General features: G+C 46.6%; 2 protein-coding genes across 2 annotated transcripts in view; one reads left to right on the forward strand and one right to left on the reverse strand.

Annotated features, from left to right (window-relative positions):
* Window positions 1–8660, forward strand: part of SLC36A1 (solute carrier family 36 member 1) — a 96395-nt gene extending 87735 nt beyond the window's left edge. The window contains exons 11-12 of the mRNA XM_060093690.1: window positions 6925–7004; window positions 8449–8660. Of these exons, the coding sequence (XP_059949673.1) occupies window positions 6925–6986 (62 nt within the window). The 3' untranslated portion in view covers window positions 6987–7004; window positions 8449–8660. The remainder of the gene's footprint in view (window positions 1–6924; window positions 7005–8448) is intronic.
* Window positions 1–21937, reverse strand: part of FAT2 (FAT atypical cadherin 2) — a 67427-nt gene that overhangs the window by 18703 nt on the left and 26787 nt on the right. The window contains exons 10-18 of the mRNA XM_060093686.1: window positions 20675–20871; window positions 18551–18704; window positions 16039–16272; window positions 13374–13757; window positions 11089–11303; window positions 10010–10147; window positions 9257–9400; window positions 7428–7625; window positions 2292–3102 (exon numbers count right to left, since the gene is read on the reverse strand). Of these exons, the coding sequence (XP_059949669.1) occupies window positions 2292–3102; window positions 7428–7625; window positions 9257–9400; window positions 10010–10147; window positions 11089–11303; window positions 13374–13757; window positions 16039–16272; window positions 18551–18704; window positions 20675–20871 (2475 nt within the window). The remainder of the gene's footprint in view (window positions 1–2291; window positions 3103–7427; window positions 7626–9256; window positions 9401–10009; window positions 10148–11088; window positions 11304–13373; window positions 13758–16038; window positions 16273–18550; window positions 18705–20674; window positions 20872–21937) is intronic.

Consider the following 21937-nt stretch of genomic DNA (forward strand, 5'->3'; position numbering starts at 1 on the left):
CTACGTACCCTTAGCCCTTGGAAATAGCATTCTGTGGAAACTCCTTTGGGACATGCTGTGTTATATTAAGCCATGCCCACCCCAGATTTTTTTTTTAAATCCACCCTCCTCAGAAGTGAGTTCAGTTATTAAATCCCTAAAACCTCAGTGTGAAGCTTATATAAGCTTAAGTGTAAGCTTATCAGTTGTCAGGAGAAGGGATGAGCAGTACAGACTCCAGATTCCTAGGGAAGAGGATTGAAGAGAGGGAACACAGGCCAAAAGGAGGAGAAAGAACCAGAAAGTGAGACCCATGGGATTACAAGATGCTAAGATGCTGTCATACCGTACGTCTAAAACACTCTGATGCTGGCAATTCCATTCCAGTAGGTCATTGTTGGATGGGATATTGCAGATGATCTAGATCAAGAATCCCCAAACCTGGCTGAGTATCAGCATCAGCTGAAGAATCTTTTAAAATACAGAATGCTAGGCTCTACCCTTAGTGAGTAAGATTCTGTACTTCTGGTGGCACTTGGGTATCTGTATTTTAAAAATCTCCCCATGATGGGTGTAGCAACTGGAAGAGAGCCCGAGGGAGGTTTCTGAGATGCTGATCGTATTCTGGTCCTTGATCTAGGTGATTACCTTGATCTAGGCTCATTACACCGGTGTATTTGATTTGTGAACACTTGTTGAGCTGTACACTTATGATACATGGATCTTTCTGTATGTCCTGTTTCACTAAAATGTTCAAACAAACAAACAGAAACCAAACTTCTTTCCAAGTGATTCTGGTGTTAGGTGAGCCAGCCTACCTAGTATTTCTCAAAGTGCAGTCCTTGGCCCACCAGCTTCAGAAATGCTTGAGATGCTGGCTAAAAATGCCAATTCCAGGCGTCACCCAAGACCTTCTAAATAAAAAACTCCGCAGGTGACAGCCAGGAGCAGGTCACTTTATAAACATGCTCCCCAGGCGATTTTGCATAATCTTGAATTTTAGAACCTCTGCTATCTGATGCCAGGGGGTCAGGAGAGAACCTTCAGCCATCACAGCTTTCCCTGCAGCCGACTCCAGGGTAAGAGACACGAGAAGGGAACACCTGCCGCCCCAGCCCACCCCATACCCCTAGAGTAACTCACCTAGCCTAAATCCAGAGGGCCCTGGAGAAAGTCCACACATCTTCCTAGAATTTCCCTAATGCAATCTGGATGGACCCCTAGGCCAGGCCAGGCAGGGGGCAAGGGGGCAGGGCTGATGTCATTCCCCTTTTGCAAATGCACCTGAGCTGATCCAGGGCATTGGTCCTAATGCCAGGGGCACTGGGGTAAGTCCTGTCAGAACACGAAGTTCCTAAAGAGTTTGGTGAAGAGCTCAGGCTTTAGAGTGGGACACAGGTATTTGAATAACCAGCCTTTCACTGGAGGCTGTACAGTTTCAAGCAAACCAATACAATCCCCATACCTGTTTCAACTGTAGATGGAGCTAATGATCCTGCTTCCTAAGGTTGTGGTGTTGAGTTTAGGTAACATACACACAGAGACTGGCACATAGCAGAATCCTTATAGCAACAACTACCACCATGTGAATGGCAGCCACCACTGGTGGGGTGCTTAGTATGAGACAGCTAGGGGTTAAAATGCTTTCATATCCATTAAATAATTTACTCCCCAAACCAACTCAAGGAGGCAGATGATACTATCTTCATTATTTCAAAGATGAGGAAAAAGCTCAGAGGGTTTTAGTAATCCACCCAAAGTTACACAGCTCATAAATGACAGAGCTGGGGTTTGAACCTGAGCTGCTTAGTCTAAACGTTGAGGTTAAAACTATCAGGCTATAGTAATAATAGTAGTAGTGCTAGTAACTTGGGTTAATTGACCACCTTCTGTAGGTCAGGCACTTTTCTAAGCAAGCACTTGATATTTAATTCTCATTTAATCCCTACAACAGTGCAAAGGCACAGAGAGGTTAAATAATTTTCTTAGGGTTACCTGGCTAGCTAGTGGCATAGCTGGGATTTGAACCTAGGCAACTTGATGCCAGAGTCTATGCTTTCAGCTGTGATGCTGAACTGCCTCTTGAATTCTTACCATTATTTTCAAAGTTCCAAAAAGTGACCAGAACTAGGGTACTATTCCATGACTAGATTTGGTGAGGCCGCACCTGTCTTGTGGTGGTCCCTGGTCTTTAACCCTGTTAAAATGTCCCTCTAACTACCCCAGAGAGCCCCCTGCTGGGATCTCCATCCCTGGAGTCAGTCTGGCTAGGCCATCAGCACTGGTTGTCCTGGGGAAGTCCCATTCCTCACCGTTACAGGAGCAGTTCCTCTCCAGGCGGTGTCGCGGGGTCAGGATGCTGAGCCTGGCTGTGCTGTACGTGGGCCCAACGCTGGGGTCCAGGTGCACGGTCTCTTGGCAGATTTGTCCCTGGCAGGTTGGCCCCTGGCAGGGCACCACAGCCATGGCTGACCTCATCTGAATTCCCACCGAGTGTTCCATCTCCTTGGCTGAGTGAGTGATGATGGATGCTAGCTCCTGGAGCTTGGAGAAGGTCCCCGAATGCCCCTCAAAGACCAGGAGCACGTCCACCCCAGCCATGGCCTCTGCAGGCTGCAGGCTGGCCAGGTGGATGTTGGCTCGTTTGATGTCCAGCCTGTTGCTGAGGAACCTCTGCAGGTTCCTCCAATGGTCACTCACCAGCTCCTCTGGGGTGAGCTGGTGGAAGCCCATCCACACGGTCTGCTGCAGAGCCTCCCGCCCCACATGCCACACGTGGACGTGGACCCCGGCAGTGGTGGAGAAGGTCCCATCACTGACCATGACGTTGAACGTGTAGCGGCCCCGAGGCAGCCCCTGGGCAGCGATGATCTTGCCATCAGACGCACCCACTGTGAAGTGCCTGCCCAGGCTCTCCTCTTCTGCCAGGCTGTAGGTCAGCGTGTCCTGTGGGTCTCGGTCTGTGGCGTGGATTTTGCCCACCATGCCGCCCTGGAACTCCTCCTCCCCGATGGTGATGAAGATCTCCAGTGGGAGGGCGGAGGGTGGGTAGTGGCTCTGCTCCCTGACGTGGACGCTGACTGATGTGGAAGATGAGAGGGGCGGGGTGCCGCTGTCTGACACCTGTGGGCAAAGCGGGCACCGAATTACCATAGGACTGGGGCTGTCGGGGCCTCCCCGGGGAGCCACGTCCCTCTGCTCCAGGGCAGGCTCAGCGTGTTGTCGCATTTGAAAGGGAAAATCGTAACTCCAAAAGCGCTGAGGGCTCTGTGGAGGGAGTTACATCACTGGTGTGGGTGGTAAAACTTCATCACTGGTGTGGGTGGTAAAATTTTTTTTTTTTTTTTTTTTGCTGTACGCGGGCCTCTCACTGCTGTGGCCTCTCCCGTTGCGGAGCACAGGCTCCGGACACACAGGCTCCGCGGCCATGGCTCGCGGGCCCAGCCGCTCCGTGGCATGTGGGATCCTCCGGGATCGGGGCACGAACCCGCGTCCCCTGCATCGGCAGGCGGACTCCCAACCACTGCGCCACCAGGGAGGTCCGTGGGTGGTAAAATTTAACTCCACCTTCCATCTGACACTTCTCTGAGCCCGTCCTAAGCCTCTCCAGCCACACGCGGCCTCCTACCTCTTGAGCTTCTCTCATTCTGTCTCTTTCCTTAGGAGGGTCATCAAAGGTCTCCTAGTGATTCTAGGGTACACCCTTCATGGCTCCTGTGAGCCTAAGGAGGTTCTCTTACACCTCTTTACTATGTGACTGGGGTCAGGGTCAGGGTGGGCATGTCTTCTTCAGCTCAGCCAAGAAATATTTATTGAGTGCCTTGTATGGGCCAGGCCCTTCGCTATGATCAGGAGAAAAGAGAGGTGAGGAGAAGAGGTGACAGACAGGAAACAGCAAGCGTCAGGTCCTCTGGTGGGAAAGAATGCTCAACACAGCAGGAAGGGACCACTGCTGCTGGAGGAGCGGGCAGGGCTGAGGGCCAGAGGTGAGCAGAGAGGGAAGCCCAGGCTGTCGCTGATGGGCTGAGGAGCACGAGGTTGGATTTAAGTCAGGCCCGAAAAGCCACTGCAGGCTTGAAGCAACGTGATCTCACTTAAGCAAGGAAAGATTGTAAATTAGAAATGCCTTTCCCTTGCACATTTCACCAAGCATCTCTGAACTTTCTGTCTGGACTTAGCAAGGAGGAAGCTTTCCTTCCTCTCCTCAGTAATGTTATCACTTTCTCAGCTGTCAGCAGGGTCTTCACGGTTTTCCCTACGGTAATATCTTGTTCATGTGGATTCACTTTGAGTGCGGGAGAAAGGTGCAATATTACACCTACTGCTGGGAATTGTGCATAATACTGATGAGATATAAATAGCAACAGTAATAATTAATATTACTACTAAGAATAATATATAACTAATATTAACTGAGTACAAACTGTGTGCCAGTCACTTTTGAATGCTTTAAATGCATGATCATAGTTTATCTTTCTTATGAGGTAAGTACCCTGAAGTGTCCTATTTTACGAAAGATATAACTGAGTCTCAGAGAGGTCAAGTGACGTGCCCAAGGTCATACAGCAGGTAAGGCCAGAGCAGAATCTGAACTTCTTGTGTTCATAGCCTGTTTCTTTGCTGGCCTATAGTGCCTCCCAGTGAACGGAAGCGGAAATACAGGACAAATGCAAGAGAGAGTGATGATGCCAATAGTTACTGAGTGATTGTCTGGGCCAGTATACAGAGGTCAGGAAGCTGTTGCCTCCCTAGACATTCACACCCATGCCCTTGGCTTTGAGGACCCTCTGCATTAGCCCACACCTGTCCTCTGAGCTGCAGACTCCCATTCCCAGCTGCCTATTGGACACCTCTACTTAGATATTTCATGGACACCTGAAAGGTAACATATGCTAAGCAGAGCCCTCATTTTACCCCATAAACCTGTCCCTCCCCCACCTCAAGTCTTTCCAGTCTCATAAATGGCCCTACCATCCAGACGTTACTGGAGCCAGGAACCTGGGAGTGGTCCTGATTCTTCTCTTTTCTCTCTCTGCTCATATCCAATCCACCACCGACTCCCATTTATTTCCAAGCAAAACCTGTCGCAGATATGTCCACTTGTTCATCTTCACCATCACCTCAAGATCTCATCACCACTACCTCCAGCTTAGATGAATTCTCACTGGTCTCCCTCAACCACTCCTGCCCCCTTCAACTGACTTTCTCTAGAGCTTCAAAAACAAGCCTCCTGAGACACAAGAAGGCTCACTTCTCTCTTTGAAACCCTTCAATCACTTCTAACTGCACTTCGATTAGAATCTAAAAGTATTATCAAGGCTTATCATTAGGATGACTCTACTTCCTGGTTAGCCCAGGACAGTCTTGATTTTCACCTTTGTGGATCACTTATCACCAATTAACTATTTTTAGTGCCTCTCTCACTCTCAAGAGCATCACAGTTTGGGCCTCAAATAACACGGTCATCCAAGCTATGAGACCCCCATGATCCACCCAACCTATCTCTTTTTTTTTTTTTTTTTTTTTTTTTTTTTTTTTGCGGTACGCGGGCCTCTCATTGTTGTGGCCTCTCCCGTTGCGGAGCACAGGCTCCGGACGCACAGGCTCAGCAGCCATGGCTCACAGGCCCAGCTGCTCCGTGGCATGTGGGATCTTCCTGGACCGGGGCACGAACCCGTGTCCCCGGCATCGGCAGGCGGACTCTCAACCACTGCGGCACCGGGGAAGCCCCCACCCAACCCATCTCTTCAATTTCATTCCTACCAGTGCTCACCATGCACTGATCACGTGACGAAACCTCAGGTCACTTCAGGCTCTTTCCCACCCTGGGACTTGGTCTCATCATGCTCTTCCTGCCTGTGATGCTCTCCTGCCCACTTTCCACATGGACATCTCCTCAGATCTCTGCTCAAATGCCCCCTCCTCACAAGGACAGCCACCCTCTGAAAGTGTCTCTCTTGTGCCTTATGAGCCCCCTGTCACTTTCTTCATCTGCTTATTGCTTATCTCCATAATTAGGATCAAAAGCCCATGGGGATGGGGATCATCCCCTTCTTTCCCCTGCTATATTAATAGCAGGTAGCATGCCATATGATAAGTACTCATAAATGTTAAGTATGTGATAAGTACTCATAACTGTTTGTTGAATGATGATAAGTACTCATAAATGTTTGTTGAATGATGAATGGCTGGCTGGCTGGTTGGCTGGCTAAATGGATGACTACATCATTGTGAGCCCAGAGAAGTTCACAGAACAGTAGGATCCACTAGATTTGAGATTTAGGAAAGGGATTTGGGGGAATGAAATGAGGGGGAAATGTTTGATCACCATCTTGGCCACTTTTCCTTGGGCAGTTCTCATACAACCCATATAATATCACTATAATTCTCTCCATGTATGTATATGTTCTCTCATTTGACCCCTGCACTGAAACTGTGGGTAATCATGGATTAGTGGATCCATGGATTAGTCAAATTCATTTCACCTGCCTTCACTAAACAAGGTCATTTAAAGACTTGCATCTGCACATGTCCTAAACAATAACATGTTTGCCAGAGTTATTTTCCAGGACTTGGAGTCAACCGTGACTAGTTGGAGTTGAGCTGGTTAAGACTGGGTAGGACCACCGACCCTTTAACTGGGCATGCCCAAGGGTCTGCTTGGTGACCTTGACGTTAGAGGGCAGAAAACCCTCAGATAGTGCTAACTGCCTCCATTTTTGAACGTGCAGAGGCATGTAGCTTAGTTACACCTGCGGCAGAACTATGATTACTGCACCTTTTTCCAGTCACCTTTCCCCATGCTCTCCACGCCTCAGACTGCCCTGCTCCTTTATTTTTTATTCCATAAATGCCCCAAGTCCCTTGCCTTTTGGGAGGCGGTTCTGAGACTTGTTCTATCTCCTTGCTTGGCTGCCTTGCTAATAAACCCTCTCTTTACTGCAGACTTCGGCATCTCAGCATTTCAGTTTGCTGCGCAGTTGGACAAACCGAACCTGATTCGATAACAGCACCAATTCTCTGAGGTAGGTCTTTAAAAAGACTTGCGGTTCAGAGAGCTGTCCTGGCCAAACTCAAGGAGTTAGAGCCAGGGTGAGGGAGTTTTTGTTCTGTCTGGGAGTAGGGGAGGAATTAAGAGCTTGGAGTCAGAATGCTTGGGTTTGAAGCAGCCCAGCTCTACCACTTATTAGTAGCATTACTTTCAGCCAGTAACTTAACCTCTGGGTACCTCAGTTACCACATTTGTAAACTGGGGGTAATAACCATACTCACTATAAAGCATGTTGTGGGGATTTAATGCAGTGATGCCCGTGAAGCACTTAGGCCAGTGCCTGGCACAAAGGAAGAGTTCTGTATATTGTTTTTTCTAACAAGAAGCACTGGTGGTACTTTTATCAGCACATTTTCTGTCCCCATGGTCACCACCAGTGGCCCAACACAGCTCTCACCTCAATCTGAAGCTGATACCTTTCCTGGACTCTCTTGCTCAGGCCTGCAGTGGTCACCAGCCATCCGTCCGGGGTCACTTGGAAGGCAGAGCCATTGTTCCCCTTGGTGATTCGGAATGAGTAGGGGGGACCATTCTCTGGGGAGTCCGGGTCACTCAGGATCAGTTGCAGGACTTTGCTGCCAATGGGGGAGTTTTCCTGAGACCAAGAGAGACAGGAAATCAAAGAGCAAAATGAGTCCCAGTCCTTTCTTTCACATCTTTCTGGGTCCCCTTCTCTGGGATGAGTCCTCAGCACTCTGGCTGCTCCCAGGTCATGTCTGCATCTTGAGATGTCATTCATTCATTCTGCCCATCTGTGAATTAGTTGTTGACTTTTGAACTTCCTGAGGGCAGTGCTGGTTTTTAGAAACAAAGCCCATTGGGGCTGGAAGGGTCTTTAGAGTCCCTTTATCCTATAGAGGTGACTTGCCGAAGTCACATAGCTGATGACTCATGTATATAAATTAGTGCCTGGGGTCCATGTGGGAACTTTGTGATTCATAGGTCCATTGAAAACCTATAAATGGTTTTCTGATTAGAGGACCAATGAGAAAATTCAAAGATGATTAGGAATTAACAGAGAAAAATTGATCCCCTGGATATTGTTCCAGTCATTGTTCTATAGCACGGGAATTCAGTATGCTGTAACACAGTGGTTGTTAACTGTCTTTTTTAGCATCAAAACCTTATCTACAAACAGGATCTTATGAGCAGAAACTGGTAATTGCCTATCCAACAGGTATTCTTTCCTTCCTTTCTTACAAAACCCGACTTTAGTTCAGGTGTTGGGCGGCAATATCCTTAGCAAAGATATACCCCTCCTAAGAGGAGATGAACTATGATTGGTTTAAGTCAGTTACAATAATCTGAGTCCCTGTGCAAGTTTTTGGATTTAAGGGCAATCATGTAATCCATTTCTGATCATTGGAGGAGCCTACCAGGTGGGGGTTCTGAAAAGTCTTCTTCTTTGATAAAAACAGATTCTGCAAAAGAAGTCCCCATCTGTTTGCCTTTGAAGATGGTTTAGCAAGTATGTGATGCTGGAGCTGCAGCAGCCATTTTGTTACCATGAGGGAGAAGGTACAGGAATTTTGAAGAAGGTAACCCAAATTTGTGATATCAGTTTCCTGCTGAAATAACCAATTCTGGAATAGAATTTCCCACTAGCAGACCTTTTGTTATGTGAAATAATAAGGCCTTATTATTTAATAAGCTTTTAGTCAGGTGATCTGTTATTTGCAGCCAAAGCATCCTAACTCATACTCATGATACAAAACAGGTGAAAGTGGGGTGACCGTGGTTGATGCATAGTGCGACACAGAACTCTGTTCTCTACCTACTTCCTCACCTCCCTCACCCCTTGTGGTCACAATTCCCCACAGAATTTTAAGACTCTCTCCAAATCCCATTCATAAACCATTAGTATGGTGGAAAATAGCTTGGGATCTGGAAGCTCTTCTGGGTTCAAATCCCAAATTCGCCACATTTTGACTGTGGCACATTTCTATACCTCCATTTAAAAAAATCTATAAAATGGGTACTGTCTACTTCCATATGGCTGTGTGAGTCCCCTATGAGATAATGGATGTGGATGTGCCTAGCACAGTGCCTGATAATTTTTAAGTGTGTAATCCATAATCCCCTTCAGCAGACCGTGTTGCCATTAGGGATATCAATGTAAGGTCACAGTCACTGTTTGGGTGGACTGGTATCAGTGCTGAGTGCTCTCCACTAGGAGGGATATGAAGGGAAGATGGATTCAGGATGCTTTGGGAAGCTTGAGCATACCTGGATGGAAGTACTGTAGTTGAGCTGGAAGAATCTTGGTGGGTTGTCATTGACATCAGCCACTTGGATAGCAATGTCTGTGTCCTCATGCAGTGGGGGCTTCCCACTGTCTGTGGCTCGGAGCCTCAGGGAGTAGCTAGAAATCTACAACAAGATGCCCAGGGGAGAGTTAGCAACAAGACCACTCAGTTCTGCCCCCTGATTCATGACTAATGTTTTTAGAAAAATAAGTTGAAGACACTCCCCTGTGCCTGCCCCCATTACTCTCCCATAGCCTTTTAGGGCTCAGGTTCTAGAGTCAGGCAGAAGTAGGTTTGACTTCCAGTTTAACCATTTACTAGCTGTGAGACCTTGGGAAAGTGACTAAACTTATGTGAGGATGGTATTAGGACCTACCTCCTAGGATTACTTTAAGGACCAAATGGCGTAATGTATGTACATCACTTAGCAAAGTTCCTGGCACAGAGCAGGTGCTCAATAAGTGATAATTTGTTGTAATGATCTAATGATCCCTGGTTAATAGTGAGAAGCTGGCCTGAGCTCTTTCAGAAAGGTTAAGGGTTACTCAGCCCCTCTCTTGATGCTGGCCTCACAGGTCACAGGGGACCCACAGAGAAAAGGAGTGGGAGACCCTGAGGGCAGGTCTGGAGAAGTGTCAGGATGGGGTGTTGAACGCAGTTCACCCTCTGGACCTGCAGCAGGGCTATATTCTGCTCTGATGAGCTCAGATTGGGCCCCTCCCACATGATTCACCTGTTCCCAATCCAGGGCCTTGGCCACCTGTAGCTCCCCTTTCTTGGGGTGGATGGCAAAGTGCCTGAGCTGGTTCCCTCCTATGAGGCTGTAGGTGATGGCACTATTTAGGGGTCCATCTTCGTCAGTCGCTGACACCTGCAATAGAGGTGGGTGACAGTTGTGATTGGAGAGGCAAGAAGGAACAGAAAGGAATCTTGGCCCCTGAGAGTGTAGGGGGCACAGATATGTCCCTGCCCCATAGACTGCCCTTGGGCTGACAATCCTTGGACCATAGTCGTCCTTGCCAAGGGAATCTCCTCATTTACATCCTAGTGTGGATGTCAGCGTGCATGGTTCATTCGTTTATCCATTCATTCATTCATTCACTCATTCACTCATAACTGACAGGGTGCTAGGGTCCTGTGCTAGGAGTTGAGGAATGTGCCAAAATGAATAAGCCCTCAGGAAGCTTAATGTCTAGTTTTATGGACAAGTCTAATTTGGGGCAAAGTATGATCAACTTTATGGTGATAAATTTCACCTGGGGAGATTAGAAGAGGCTTCATGAAGCCTTGAAGGCTTCTGGGAGTGGAGCCAGCATTCCAGGCAGAAGAAACAATATGAGCCCAGAGGTAGGAAAGTACAGAGGATGTTTGGGGAAAGGTACCTCTTCCTGTGTGGTTGGAGCACAGGGTGCATATCAGGGGGTGGAAGGAGAAGAGAACCTCGAATGTGGACATACAGAGTTTGGTTTCACTCCATGAAGTGGGGAGCAATTACATGTTTAAATGCAAAGAACTGTTGTTTGGTGTCCCTTCTCTTCCTCCCTTCCCACGCTGACACTCAGTGTCCCTCTGGCCGTCCTCTGGGGCCTCTCCCATGCCCCATTCTTTCCGTACCTGATCTAGATCTTATCAAACGTGGCTCTGAGAAATTTTATCATGAGAGAGTTTGGTTGAGTGGCTACAAGTCAGAGTCAAGTCTGTAGTGTATTAATTGATAAAATAATCCATGTTCATAGATGACTGGGGGAGGGGGAGATAAGAACCCACCCCAGAGTCCATGCCCCTCAAAAGGGCAAAATTGCAGATCCTTACTGTGAGCACGACATCACCCACGATGGCATTCTCTAAGACCCTCGTGCTGTACAGATCCTGGGAGAATCTGGGCCGATGTTCGTTGACATCAGTGATATTGACCACTATTGTGGTCATGTCACTGAGGGAGGAGGAGCCCTTCCGGCTGCACTCGATGGATAAGAAGTACTTGGGGCTTGTCTCAAAGTCCAGGCTCTTATTGACGTACAGGATCCCTGAGGAAACAAGAGGTGATGGGAGCATTGAGGCAGAGTACTGAGGGGGTCTTGAGCCAAACCCCGGGAGAAGCAGCTCAACTGGGTCGGGAGAGACAGACCTCCTGCATCATCTCCTCCATCATCTCACCTCCCTCTTCATTTTCTCTCTCCCATAGCCTCCCCCTTCCCCTCCATCTCCTCTCATTTTCCATATTACCATTCTCAACAGCAGTGTTTCCCTCATTTATTTCTGTATTATTTCATTGAAATCTCATTTAATTCTATAATACTGACTCTATCTCACGTAGATCTGTAATAACCCTGTAGAGCAGGAACAAGTGTGATTTCCATTTTCTAGGTAAGTCAGCTGATGCTCCTAACATCTACGTGACTTGCCCAAGCTCAGTCACCTAGTAAATGACAGAACTTAGATTATAGAGTTTTATAATACCCAAAGCTGTTGAACAAATTATTAGGGCAGAGATTTATTATTCTGAACACTGGAAAATAAAAGAACAAGGATTTATCCTGCCATTCCTGGATAACTGAATAGTTAATGGTAGAAAACTCTTCTTTATAAAATAATTCCAGTTAGTAAATGAATGAGGAACGATAAGGTTAGAAAAATCACCATTTTGCAGCCCCTAATGAAATAATATATCTGGGAAATAATCATTAAAGGCTGTTAAAACCATTAGAAAAAGAGCTGGATGGGTCAGGCTGACAACCCCCGAACTCACCATCAATCTTGACCTCAGAAAAAAGAACCAATCAGCCATTATGTGCCTCCTCATGTGGTGCAAAGGAGAGCCCAGCATCATCTATGAAGCTTTGTTGGCAAAAAAATTGAGCTTGAACCGCATCAAGGTCTTTGATCCAAATGTCATTTATAATAAATATAGGGGCTAGAGGGATATGTTATATGACACCATAAAGATACAACTAGCCAATCCAAAATTATTTTTAAAATCCTGACTCACACACGACCCCAATATTTCATTAAATAAATGGCAGCAGGAAATAAAGAGGGAGAGGAAAACGTTAGAGGTTAAAAGATGCTTAAGATACAGCCTATCAACCAGATGCAATATGTGGACATTTGGGGGGTACTGACAAGCAAATCAACTTCTAAAAGACATTTATGAGATAATCTGAAAAATTGTCTGGCTGGGTATTGGACTGTATTAAGGAATTATTATCTTTTGGGTGTGATAATGGTATTACGGTTGTGTTTATACAAGGAGTCCTTATCATTTAGAGAGAGATACACACCAAAGAATTTACAAACCAAATGGTATCATGTCTGGGATTTGCTTTAAAATAACTCAGCAGTGGGTGGATATGGGGGGCAAAGATGAAACCAGACTAGACAAATATTGATAATTACTGAAGCTGGGTGATGGGAACATGGGGTCCATTATACTGTTCCCTCTATTTTTTATATGTTTAAAGTCTCTGTAATAAAAACTAAAAAAATACTGCTCAACAGTAAGGCGGATGCCTTAGGAGGTAGAGCGCACCGTTGCAGAGGTGTTGTGGTGAGGAATCCACATGGAGCCTGGTCGGACCTGAGCAGCCTCTGAATCCTCCCTTCCATGGGATTCTGGGAGTCTGACTTAGATCCTTCTGTGGCTAGGAAGATAGAAGAGAGCCGGTTTCCTAGTTCTCTCTCTCAGGGAAAACTCGGGGGTCCCTGGATGTTTCGGGAAGGCTTTAGGAGGGAAGCAGGCAGCCTTGCCTTGGGCTGCTTAAGCCCCAGATTCTAGCAAGTGCTTCGTGCCTCGGCAGCCAAGGATGGAGGGTGGCTTCAGCCCCCTGGGGCTGGGTGTGAGCCAGGACTATGAAGCTGCAAACTCGAGGAGAGAGTCCTCAACAGAGTCTTTGGTGGGGATGTAGTGGAATAAGGGATGTTTCCATATAAGCTGGCCCCATGCTGCAAGAAGGGACTTGGTACCTGGAGAGATGGAGAGTGAAGAAGGGGCTGAAGGATGCTGGGGAGGGGCTATGGTATGCGAGGATTCCAGTGTTCCCCAACACTCTGTGTGTGTGTGTGTGTGTGTGTGTGTGTGTAGGGGGGTGCTCCCTCACCTGTGTGGGCATCCAGGTGGAACCGCCCCTGCTCGTTCCCGCTGACCACGCGGTAGCTGGTCTTCTCGGCGCCCGGGCGAGTGAGGGTGGCCAGCCGCAGAACCTCCGTGCCACGCTGGGTGTCCTCAGGCACCTGCACAATGTGCTCGGTGTTCAGGAACACGGGCAGGTAGTCATCCAGGCCCACCACGGAGATGGTGACGGTGCCCAGCGTGGACAGCGGTATTGGGGTGCCCAGGTCAGAGGCACGGACGGTGAGCTCCAGTGCTGCCTGTGGCCTGACACGCAGTGGCTTCTCCAGGCGGATCACGCCCGTGGTGGCCTCGATGGAAAAGCGGCCTTCGGCAGAGTCCATGAGAGAGTAAACCACCTGGGCATTGGTGCCTGGCGGGGGAGACAGAGCGTGTGATTCATACAGAGGGACCCTCCTCTGGCCCTGCCTGCCGCAGAGCTTTCAGCCAGAGGAGGGCCTGGCCGGCAGGGTTCCCATAAAGGCTAACATGCTTAGGCTGTTAGCAGTGAGACTCTCTCATGTGAGGGTTCTTGACTAGGGTGGGGTTCAAGGCCTCATAGAAAGGTTCTTATGAAGGGGAGCTTTCTGCAAACCCTTAAGGACATCTGAAGCTGTTTATGTGGAGGTTAGGGTCCAGTGTCAGCTCACAAAATAAAAATTGTGCAAGATCAAAAGCACCCATAGTGAGTTCTTTGGTTGTGATACAACAATCCTGTATCTTGATTGTGGTGGTGTTTGCATGCATATTCAAATGCATGCATATAGAAACTGTGAAATCTGAATAAGACTGGAGTCCAATTACCAGTAATGTCCCAGGGCCAGTTTCCTGGCTTTGATATCATACTGCAGATGCTGCCATTGGGGGAAGCTGGGTGAAGGGTGCTGGGCCTCTCAGTACTATTTTTGCAACTTCCTATGAGTCTATAATTATGTCAAAATAAACCAAAACAAACCAAAAAAAACATACACACCCACGGAATGTTCTTAGTAAATCAAAGCATGTAGTGTTTTTCCAGCTCTAACTCAGGTGCTATTATTTCCTTTGGTTGTGGACCAGATGAAGCAGTTGGCTCATGTAGGGACCATAGGGTCTGAAGAACACCAACATTTAGTGCTCAGCCATGAGAGCCTTACCCAGTGGGAAAAGCACAGGCTCTGAGCCAATAGGGATTGAGTCTTATACACATGTGGGGACACACAGCCCTTTTATTGAACTTACATGAAATAAATGTGCATACCATGCACATTCTCCCATGTATGAATTTTCTGGAGAGAGAGAGAGGTGCTGGTCAGGCTACATTTGGAATATTGAGGTGGAATATTTGGGTTAGAATAATAATAACAGCTTTGAAGTGTTAATGGTTAATTGGTGCAAGGCCAGAGGACGAATCCTAGAAGAGAGGTGGGATTGGAAACACGAGATTGAAGAAACTAGGGCCCTTCTACCCAGAAAGGGAACCTTGAGGCTGGAGCAGATAGTCACCGCCTCCTAGTGTCTGAAGGGCTGTCATGGGCGAGGGTCTGGGAGATCTGTGTGGCTGCAGAGGGCAGGACCGTGATTGACAGATGTCTGCTCCAAAAAGGTAACACTTGATAATTATCTGAGGTACCATGGAAGGAAGGGGCTGCCTAGGAAGTAGGGAGCTTCCTGTCCCTGGAGGTGTGCAAGCACTGGCTAATTGAGCATTTGCAGGGCCTTAGATGTTAGATGCCTTTGCACTGCTATTTGCCCTACCTAGGACCCCTGCATTCCTCCAAAATCTCTCACCTTCCTCAATGCCAAGCTAAAACTCACTTCCTCTAAGAAGTCTTAAGTTTACCCTGTTGGTGTCAAACAAAGCAGGGTGTTTTGATCCCTCTTTTATCACCATCATCATCTTCATCATTGTCATATCCTATGTTCCTCTGGCAACTTTGACCCTGAGGGTATTTTTTTACCCCACCTAAATTATAAAATTTAATTCAAGAAAATTGGATGTGTGTATATATATATATATATATATATATATATATATATATATATATAAACATGTATATATATATATATATACATATATCTATAGATATAGAGATCTCCACAATGAAACACTTCATGATGTCAGAAGCTATAATTGGTATAATATGGAATGAAGACTCCTGGATGAATCCAATTTGCCTTGTAAATAGTAAAAGGAAAAGAATTAACCCTAATGAAAACAATGTCATTAAAATTAAAATGCAAAATAAAATGTAAAATATTCCACTTCATTGACTAGAAAATTGATCCAAGAATTTGATAGACTTAATGGAGTTTGTGCCCTAAGTTTCTTTCTTGTGGCCAGTTAATCAGAGTTGAATAATTCTGATTGGTGTATTTCATATTAAATGTTTGTATTCAAATGTTCTTGAGGTTAAATGGTTGGATTGAAAGGGCTCCGGGTCTAAGTGGCAGTGAGAAACAATGAGGCTGAAATGCCCCATACCAGCTTTGAAACATTGCCAAAATCTTTCGTACCTAGCACTTAGGTATGCAGTTTGTGGACATTTTCTACTTGTGCATGTCTGTAGGCTCAGGAGTGAGGTATTGCCAGTCTCAGAGCAACACAGAGAAAGCCAGACCCTTGCCCAGGGTGACCCTGTAAGCAAATGACCTCCAATCCTACCCTTCCTCACCTTGGTCTGGGTCCCGGGCCAATACCACCGCAACAGGGGTCTTCACTGTGGTGTTGTCGAAGACTGCCACAGCACAGTGGCTGGGGAAGAACCGGGGGGCGTTGTCATTCACATCCTCCACGTGAAGGGTCACATCTGCCTGGCACGATTGGCCGCCTCCATCCGTCGCCTTGGCAACAAGGCTGTACGCATCCTTCTTCTCTCGGTCTAAGGCTGTGAGTGTGGTCAGCTCCCCTGGCCGGAGAAAGGACAGCAAGTGAGCTTTCTCTGGGGGCCATGACCCCAGCATGTGACTTCCTGATGTCTATGTGAGACAAACCCAGCCATGCAGTGTGCTGTCACAGAGAAAAGGGGTCAGTCCTGTGTACAAATGGTTAGGAAAGGGGTTCAGTCTTGTAGCTTCTCACACCTGCTCACCTCCCTAGTCACATTCCACCACCACATCCCCAATTTAAGATCCACACCAACAAGCTACAAAGAGGCACAACATTTTAAAAGGCCAGTTAGGCAATTTCTAACAGCACATAAAATGGGTTTATCCTTTGGCCTGCAGTTTTACTTCTAGGAATGTATCCTATAGAATAATCAACCCAAGGATAAAGTATACATATACAGATATTCTCTGCAGCATTCTTTATAAATAGCAACATACTGAAAAATATCCTGTCTTTCAAAAAGGTACTGGTTAAATATATTATCATTTAGCCATATAGTAAAATACTATGCAACAGAAAAAGAATTATGATAGAGCTTTATGTACTACCTTGTTAATAGCGCCAAGATATTGCTATGAGAAAAAAGTCACAATGTAGTATGCTACATAGAGATTTGGGGGATGCGCGGAAAACCGGTCTGATAGAATATGTACCAAGAGTGCTTATCTTTGGGGGAGAGGCTGGTTATCATGAAGACTTTCCAATTTCCGTATAATACATGCCTACGTGGTTTGAATTTTTGAATAATGAGCATGTATTATTTCCATACTCAGAAAAACCGCCGAGTTTTTTTTTTTTTAAGACCCCACCGATCATCCTGCAGCTGGACAAACAGCAACAGAGATTAGGTCACCTACTTGGGTGACTCAGCATACCCATGCTGGGGTCAGAAAGGGTAATGCTGTCTCCTTTTTATTTATTTATTTATTTATTTATTTATTATCTATTTATTTATGGCTGCGTTGGGTCTCCGTTGCTGCGCGCGGGCTTTCTCTAGTTGCGTCGAGCAGGGGCTACTCTTTATTGCGGTGCATGGGCTTCTCACTGCAGTGGCTTCTCTTGTTGCGGAGCACGGGCTCTAGGTGCGTGGGCTTCAGTAGTTGTGACTCGGGGGCACTAGAGCGCAGGCTCAGTAGTTGTGGCGCACGGGCTTAGTTGCTCCGTGGCATGTGTGATCTTCCCGGACCAAGGCTCGAACCCGTGTCACCTGCATTGGCAGGCGGATTCTTAACCACTGCGCCACCAGGGAAGTCCCAATGCTGTCTCCTTCTATCCAGACAGCTTTCTGGGATACCAGCTCTCACCTGCCACCTCCCTGCTCAGGAATCTCCAAGGCATCCTTTGAGCTACTGATTCCAAGTCAAGTGTCAGCAGCTGGCTCTCTGTCATCTGGGCCTTCTGTGCTGTCCGGCTCCACACCCTTCCTTATAGCAGCAGGACAGGGATCCCTCCTTTTCTAAAGGAAGCAGTCTCTACCCTGTCTTCTCCACCAGATGCTCACAGGCCAACCTCTCCCAAGTATTCGCGGTCTACTCTGCTGGGCTCTCTGTTTCCCACTCTCCGCTTTGTCCCCTAACTGATAATAATTGACAATGGAAACCATATCTACGGAATTCTTATTATGTGCCAGACCTGGGCTAGATTTCTATATTCTTTATTTGTTGGGATCCTTGCAACAACACTATGAGATTTTATCTCAATCTGCAGCATACAATCTTGAGATCATGTCTTTGACCATGACTCTCACCTGCTTGAATCCTTTAATGGTTCTAAAGGTGGGATTTGGCCCTCCTGCTCAGAGGGCCTCATCCTTTGCTCTCTCTCCCTCCCCACCTTCTGTGCACCAATTTCTGGCTGTCTCTCAGTTCCTCAGATGTGCGTGCTCTTTCCCAAAACAAGGTCCTCGTATAAAATCTCCTTCTGCCTTGAATATCCATCCCTACCACTCCCTTACCCCTGGCTACATTTCCTCAGAGAAGTTTTATTTAACCCTGATCCCAAATTTAAGTCCTCCTGTCAAACCTCCCCTAGCATCCTTCATTTTTTCTTAGCACACGTCAAACCACTGATTCAATGACTGCCTTTCCCACTAGATTGTAAAGACCTAGATCTTGTCTTATCAGTTTATGTCCTTAGCATCTAGTGAATGCTCGACACACAGTGCCAATATATGTTTGCTGAGCGGATGGATGGATGGATAAGTAAATTCCTGTTTCTTTTCTAAGGAGCCTGGGTACTGGGCCCTGGTTATTCAGTGTATAAGTTCTATGCTTGATCCTGCAGCTCAGGAAACCTACCTGTATGAGGATCCAGCTTAAATTCATCTGCCCCAGGACCATGCAGTGAATATGTAATCTGAGCATTGGTATCGGCGTCCAAGTCTGTTGCCGAAACTTTCAAAATGAAGTGTCCTAGAGGTACATCTTCACTGACTTTGCCAGTGTAGAGAAGCTGGAGATAGAAGACAAAGAAGAGGGGGATTATGGGAGATGCGCTGAGATTCAGAGAGAGGCAGAGTGACAGAGAGGGAGACAGAAGCAGAGAGAGAGATTAGAGAGCAGAGATGGAAGGGGGTAGGGGAGAGAAGCAGAGACAGGGAGGGAGGAGAACAGAATAAGATGGAACGTGCAAGGAAAATGGAGATTAAAAACAAGGAGAATGATGACAAGAGACATAGTCAGGAAAGCAAAGAATGAGAGAGAATTTCCATCATCTGAAAGCTCACACTCAAGGCTAGAAGGACCTTCTGCAATCTGTTACTCCACAGGGGCCACATTGCAGAAGGGGTGGCACAGGGGAGAGGCTGGAGTTCCCTGAGAACCCAGTGCTCTTCCAGCTACTGGCTCTGGGCGTAACTTCCAAGCAAACCGGTCCCTCCACTGCATGGTGTGAGTGAACATGGACACCTGTACGTGCTCCAGGTGGGGGCTCTGTGCCTGGGGGGCTGTGTGGAGACAGCCCCCAGGCCTTCTTTCCCTGGCTCTGGTGATGCTATTGACCACCTCTGAGAAGGCCAGGGTGAACTTGGCCCCAGCCTCTTCCAGCATGGGGAGGGTGCAGGCTGGTTGGCAGGATGCTGAGGGGAAAGAAGAGGAAGGTGTGGCTACCATTCTCCCCCAAAAGGCTGCCCTTCTGAGACCACCCAAAAAGTGGTCATCTTGGATCCTGCAAAGACTTTTTTCCATGCACCCCACTTGATAACCCAGGTTCTCTTTTTCTACTCTGCTTCTATGAGGTTGGAGCGTGGAAGACAGTGGAAGAAAAGGTGATAGGATATATGATTTTTGTGTGTGTCCGTATATATGTGTGTGGACAAAGTATGAAGAATTGAAGTATATATATATTCACATGCATATGTAAGTATGTGTGAGTTATAGATGTACATTTGTGTATATGGATGGGTATATTTATGGATGAATGTTGTGGGCATGTAGGTGTATGCTTATGTGTATCTTTGTGTATATATATAGGTATTTGCATATTTATAGAGAGTTGTACATGATCCTTTGACTATGCGTGTGTGTGAGTACCTACGTACAAGTTTGCATTTATGTATATATACTGAATAGCTGGATTTTATATAGATTTGAATTATGCTAATTTGATGTTATAAAATTTAAATGTTAATAGTTTAACTTTATCTGCAAACTTTGAAGTAATGCAAATCTCCCCAAAGTTAAAAATTATTTACTGTGTTTAAAAAAATATGTTTAAAAGCAATGCTACATGACAGTGGTTGTTGATTTATGCCCTCTAAGAATGCAGTTCCTCTCCTTACGCATGTGCATGCGTGCACACACTCACACACACACACCACTCAACATTTTCCTTGGGAAATTTAGTGTTGAATTACGTGAAGTCCTCAGGAAAATCTCCCTTATCAAAAGTGTAACTGCCCTGTCTGCATGTTTGTTTATACATATAACCTGGAGTAGGGTCTCTGTTGCTCTGTATAACCTATTCATATGTAGGGATAGGCCCATATAGGCATGGCGAGTGGTGTGGGGTGTCTCGGGGGAAGGTCTCTTTGGATGTATTTGATAACAATGAGCCATGCTAACAAGCTGAGCAGTGGAGGGGCTTTCCCACTGGGCATAGCAGGCTGTTTGGAGAATGAAGAATTTACTTTACTTCTGGATATGTTTTGCAGAGAAAAGGATATTTTTATGGAGTGTAGAGGAAGAGGTATGGACCATGGGTCCTAAAGAGCTTGGTGACATCCCTTTGGAGGGGGCAGGAGGAATCACCTAGAATCGCCCTTGCCTAGGGCACTAGTCTGAGGCCAGCCAAGGAGAAGCAAGGGCAAGTGTGGTCAATGATGTCCAGTCCCAGAGATGGTACCCTGAGTCCTTCTCCTTCCTCTTGCCCTTCACTCCAGCTTCCTTGCCTCTACTCCTCCCCCACCCTCACCAGGCTCTCACCTCTGAGCACTGTGGGCTGTTATCATTGATGTCCAGGACAAAGATCTCCACGAGAACTGAAGCCTGGAACTTGCCATCGGAAGCTGTGATTCGGAGCAAGTACTTGGCCATGTGCTCACGGTCCAGGGTCTTCCTCGAGAAAATCCTCCACTCATCCCCAACTTGGCTGATGCCAAACTGGCCCAGGGGGTCTCCCTCTAAAAAGATGGGACAGAGTTTCCTGAATCCAAGCAACAGGAACAAACCAGGCTTTGTGCCCTACGTGGCTGCCCACCTGACACTCTTTTTTAGGATTGTTGGGAAAGGCAAAAATTTCCTCCCTTAGCTAAGGACCCATAATTCTGCAACGAGTCAGTTTATCTGGTGTTATGAAGCCTCTACCAACTTCAAAGGCCTCCATTAAATGGAATTATCACTGCAAGAAACACTGCTCCAAAATATGTGGCTGAAGGGCAGGTTTTTTATTTTTGTGCATTGGAAGGCATCGGAGGAAGTTAAATGGAAGCAGATTGCAATTCTAGAAAAGAACCTTCTAGTATCTAGTATCTGTTCAACAGTGGAGGGGTGGGAAATGATCAGTAAAAACTCTCTGCGGGGGCTTCCTTGGTGGCGCAGTGGTTAAGAATCCGCTTGCCAATGCAGGGGACATGGGTTTAAGCCCTGGTTCAGGAAGATCCCACATGCTGTGGAGCAACTAAGCCCGTGCGCCGTAACTACTGAGCCCATGTGCCACAACTACTGAAGCCCGTGCACCACAATGAAGAGTAGCCCCCACTCGCCGCAACTAGAGAAAGCCCGCACGGAGCAACGAAGACCCAATGCAGCCAAAAATACATACATACATACATACATACATACATACATACATACATACATACATACATACACTCTCTGAGGTTTTATTTTATGACTGGACACAGGCTAAGTGGAGATTCAGATGGATCGCTAGATTTGCTTCTGAGTTATCTTTCCTTGATACCAATCACTGAGAGGAGAGATGGATTTTTGAGATTCTAAGATGCCAGAGTCCTCAGATTAAACTATTCCAAGAGTTGATGATATATTGACATTTCTCATTCTATTATTCAGAGATTTTAAGACTTTTGTGTTTTTAAGAGTCTGATATTATAAAATGACAAGATTCTATTTCACTAAGACTCCATATTTCAAACAGCTCTGATCCAGGATCTGTCTCCAGGAGTCTATGATTCTTGGTTGGAACTTTAGGCTCATTAACTCTCCACCAGACAGCTGTGGTAGCAG

The sequence above is a fragment of the Mesoplodon densirostris genome, chromosome 3, assembly GCF_025265405.1.
Source record: "Mesoplodon densirostris isolate mMesDen1 chromosome 3, mMesDen1 primary haplotype, whole genome shotgun sequence".
Taxonomy (NCBI): Eukaryota; Metazoa; Chordata; class Mammalia; order Artiodactyla; family Ziphiidae; genus Mesoplodon; species Mesoplodon densirostris.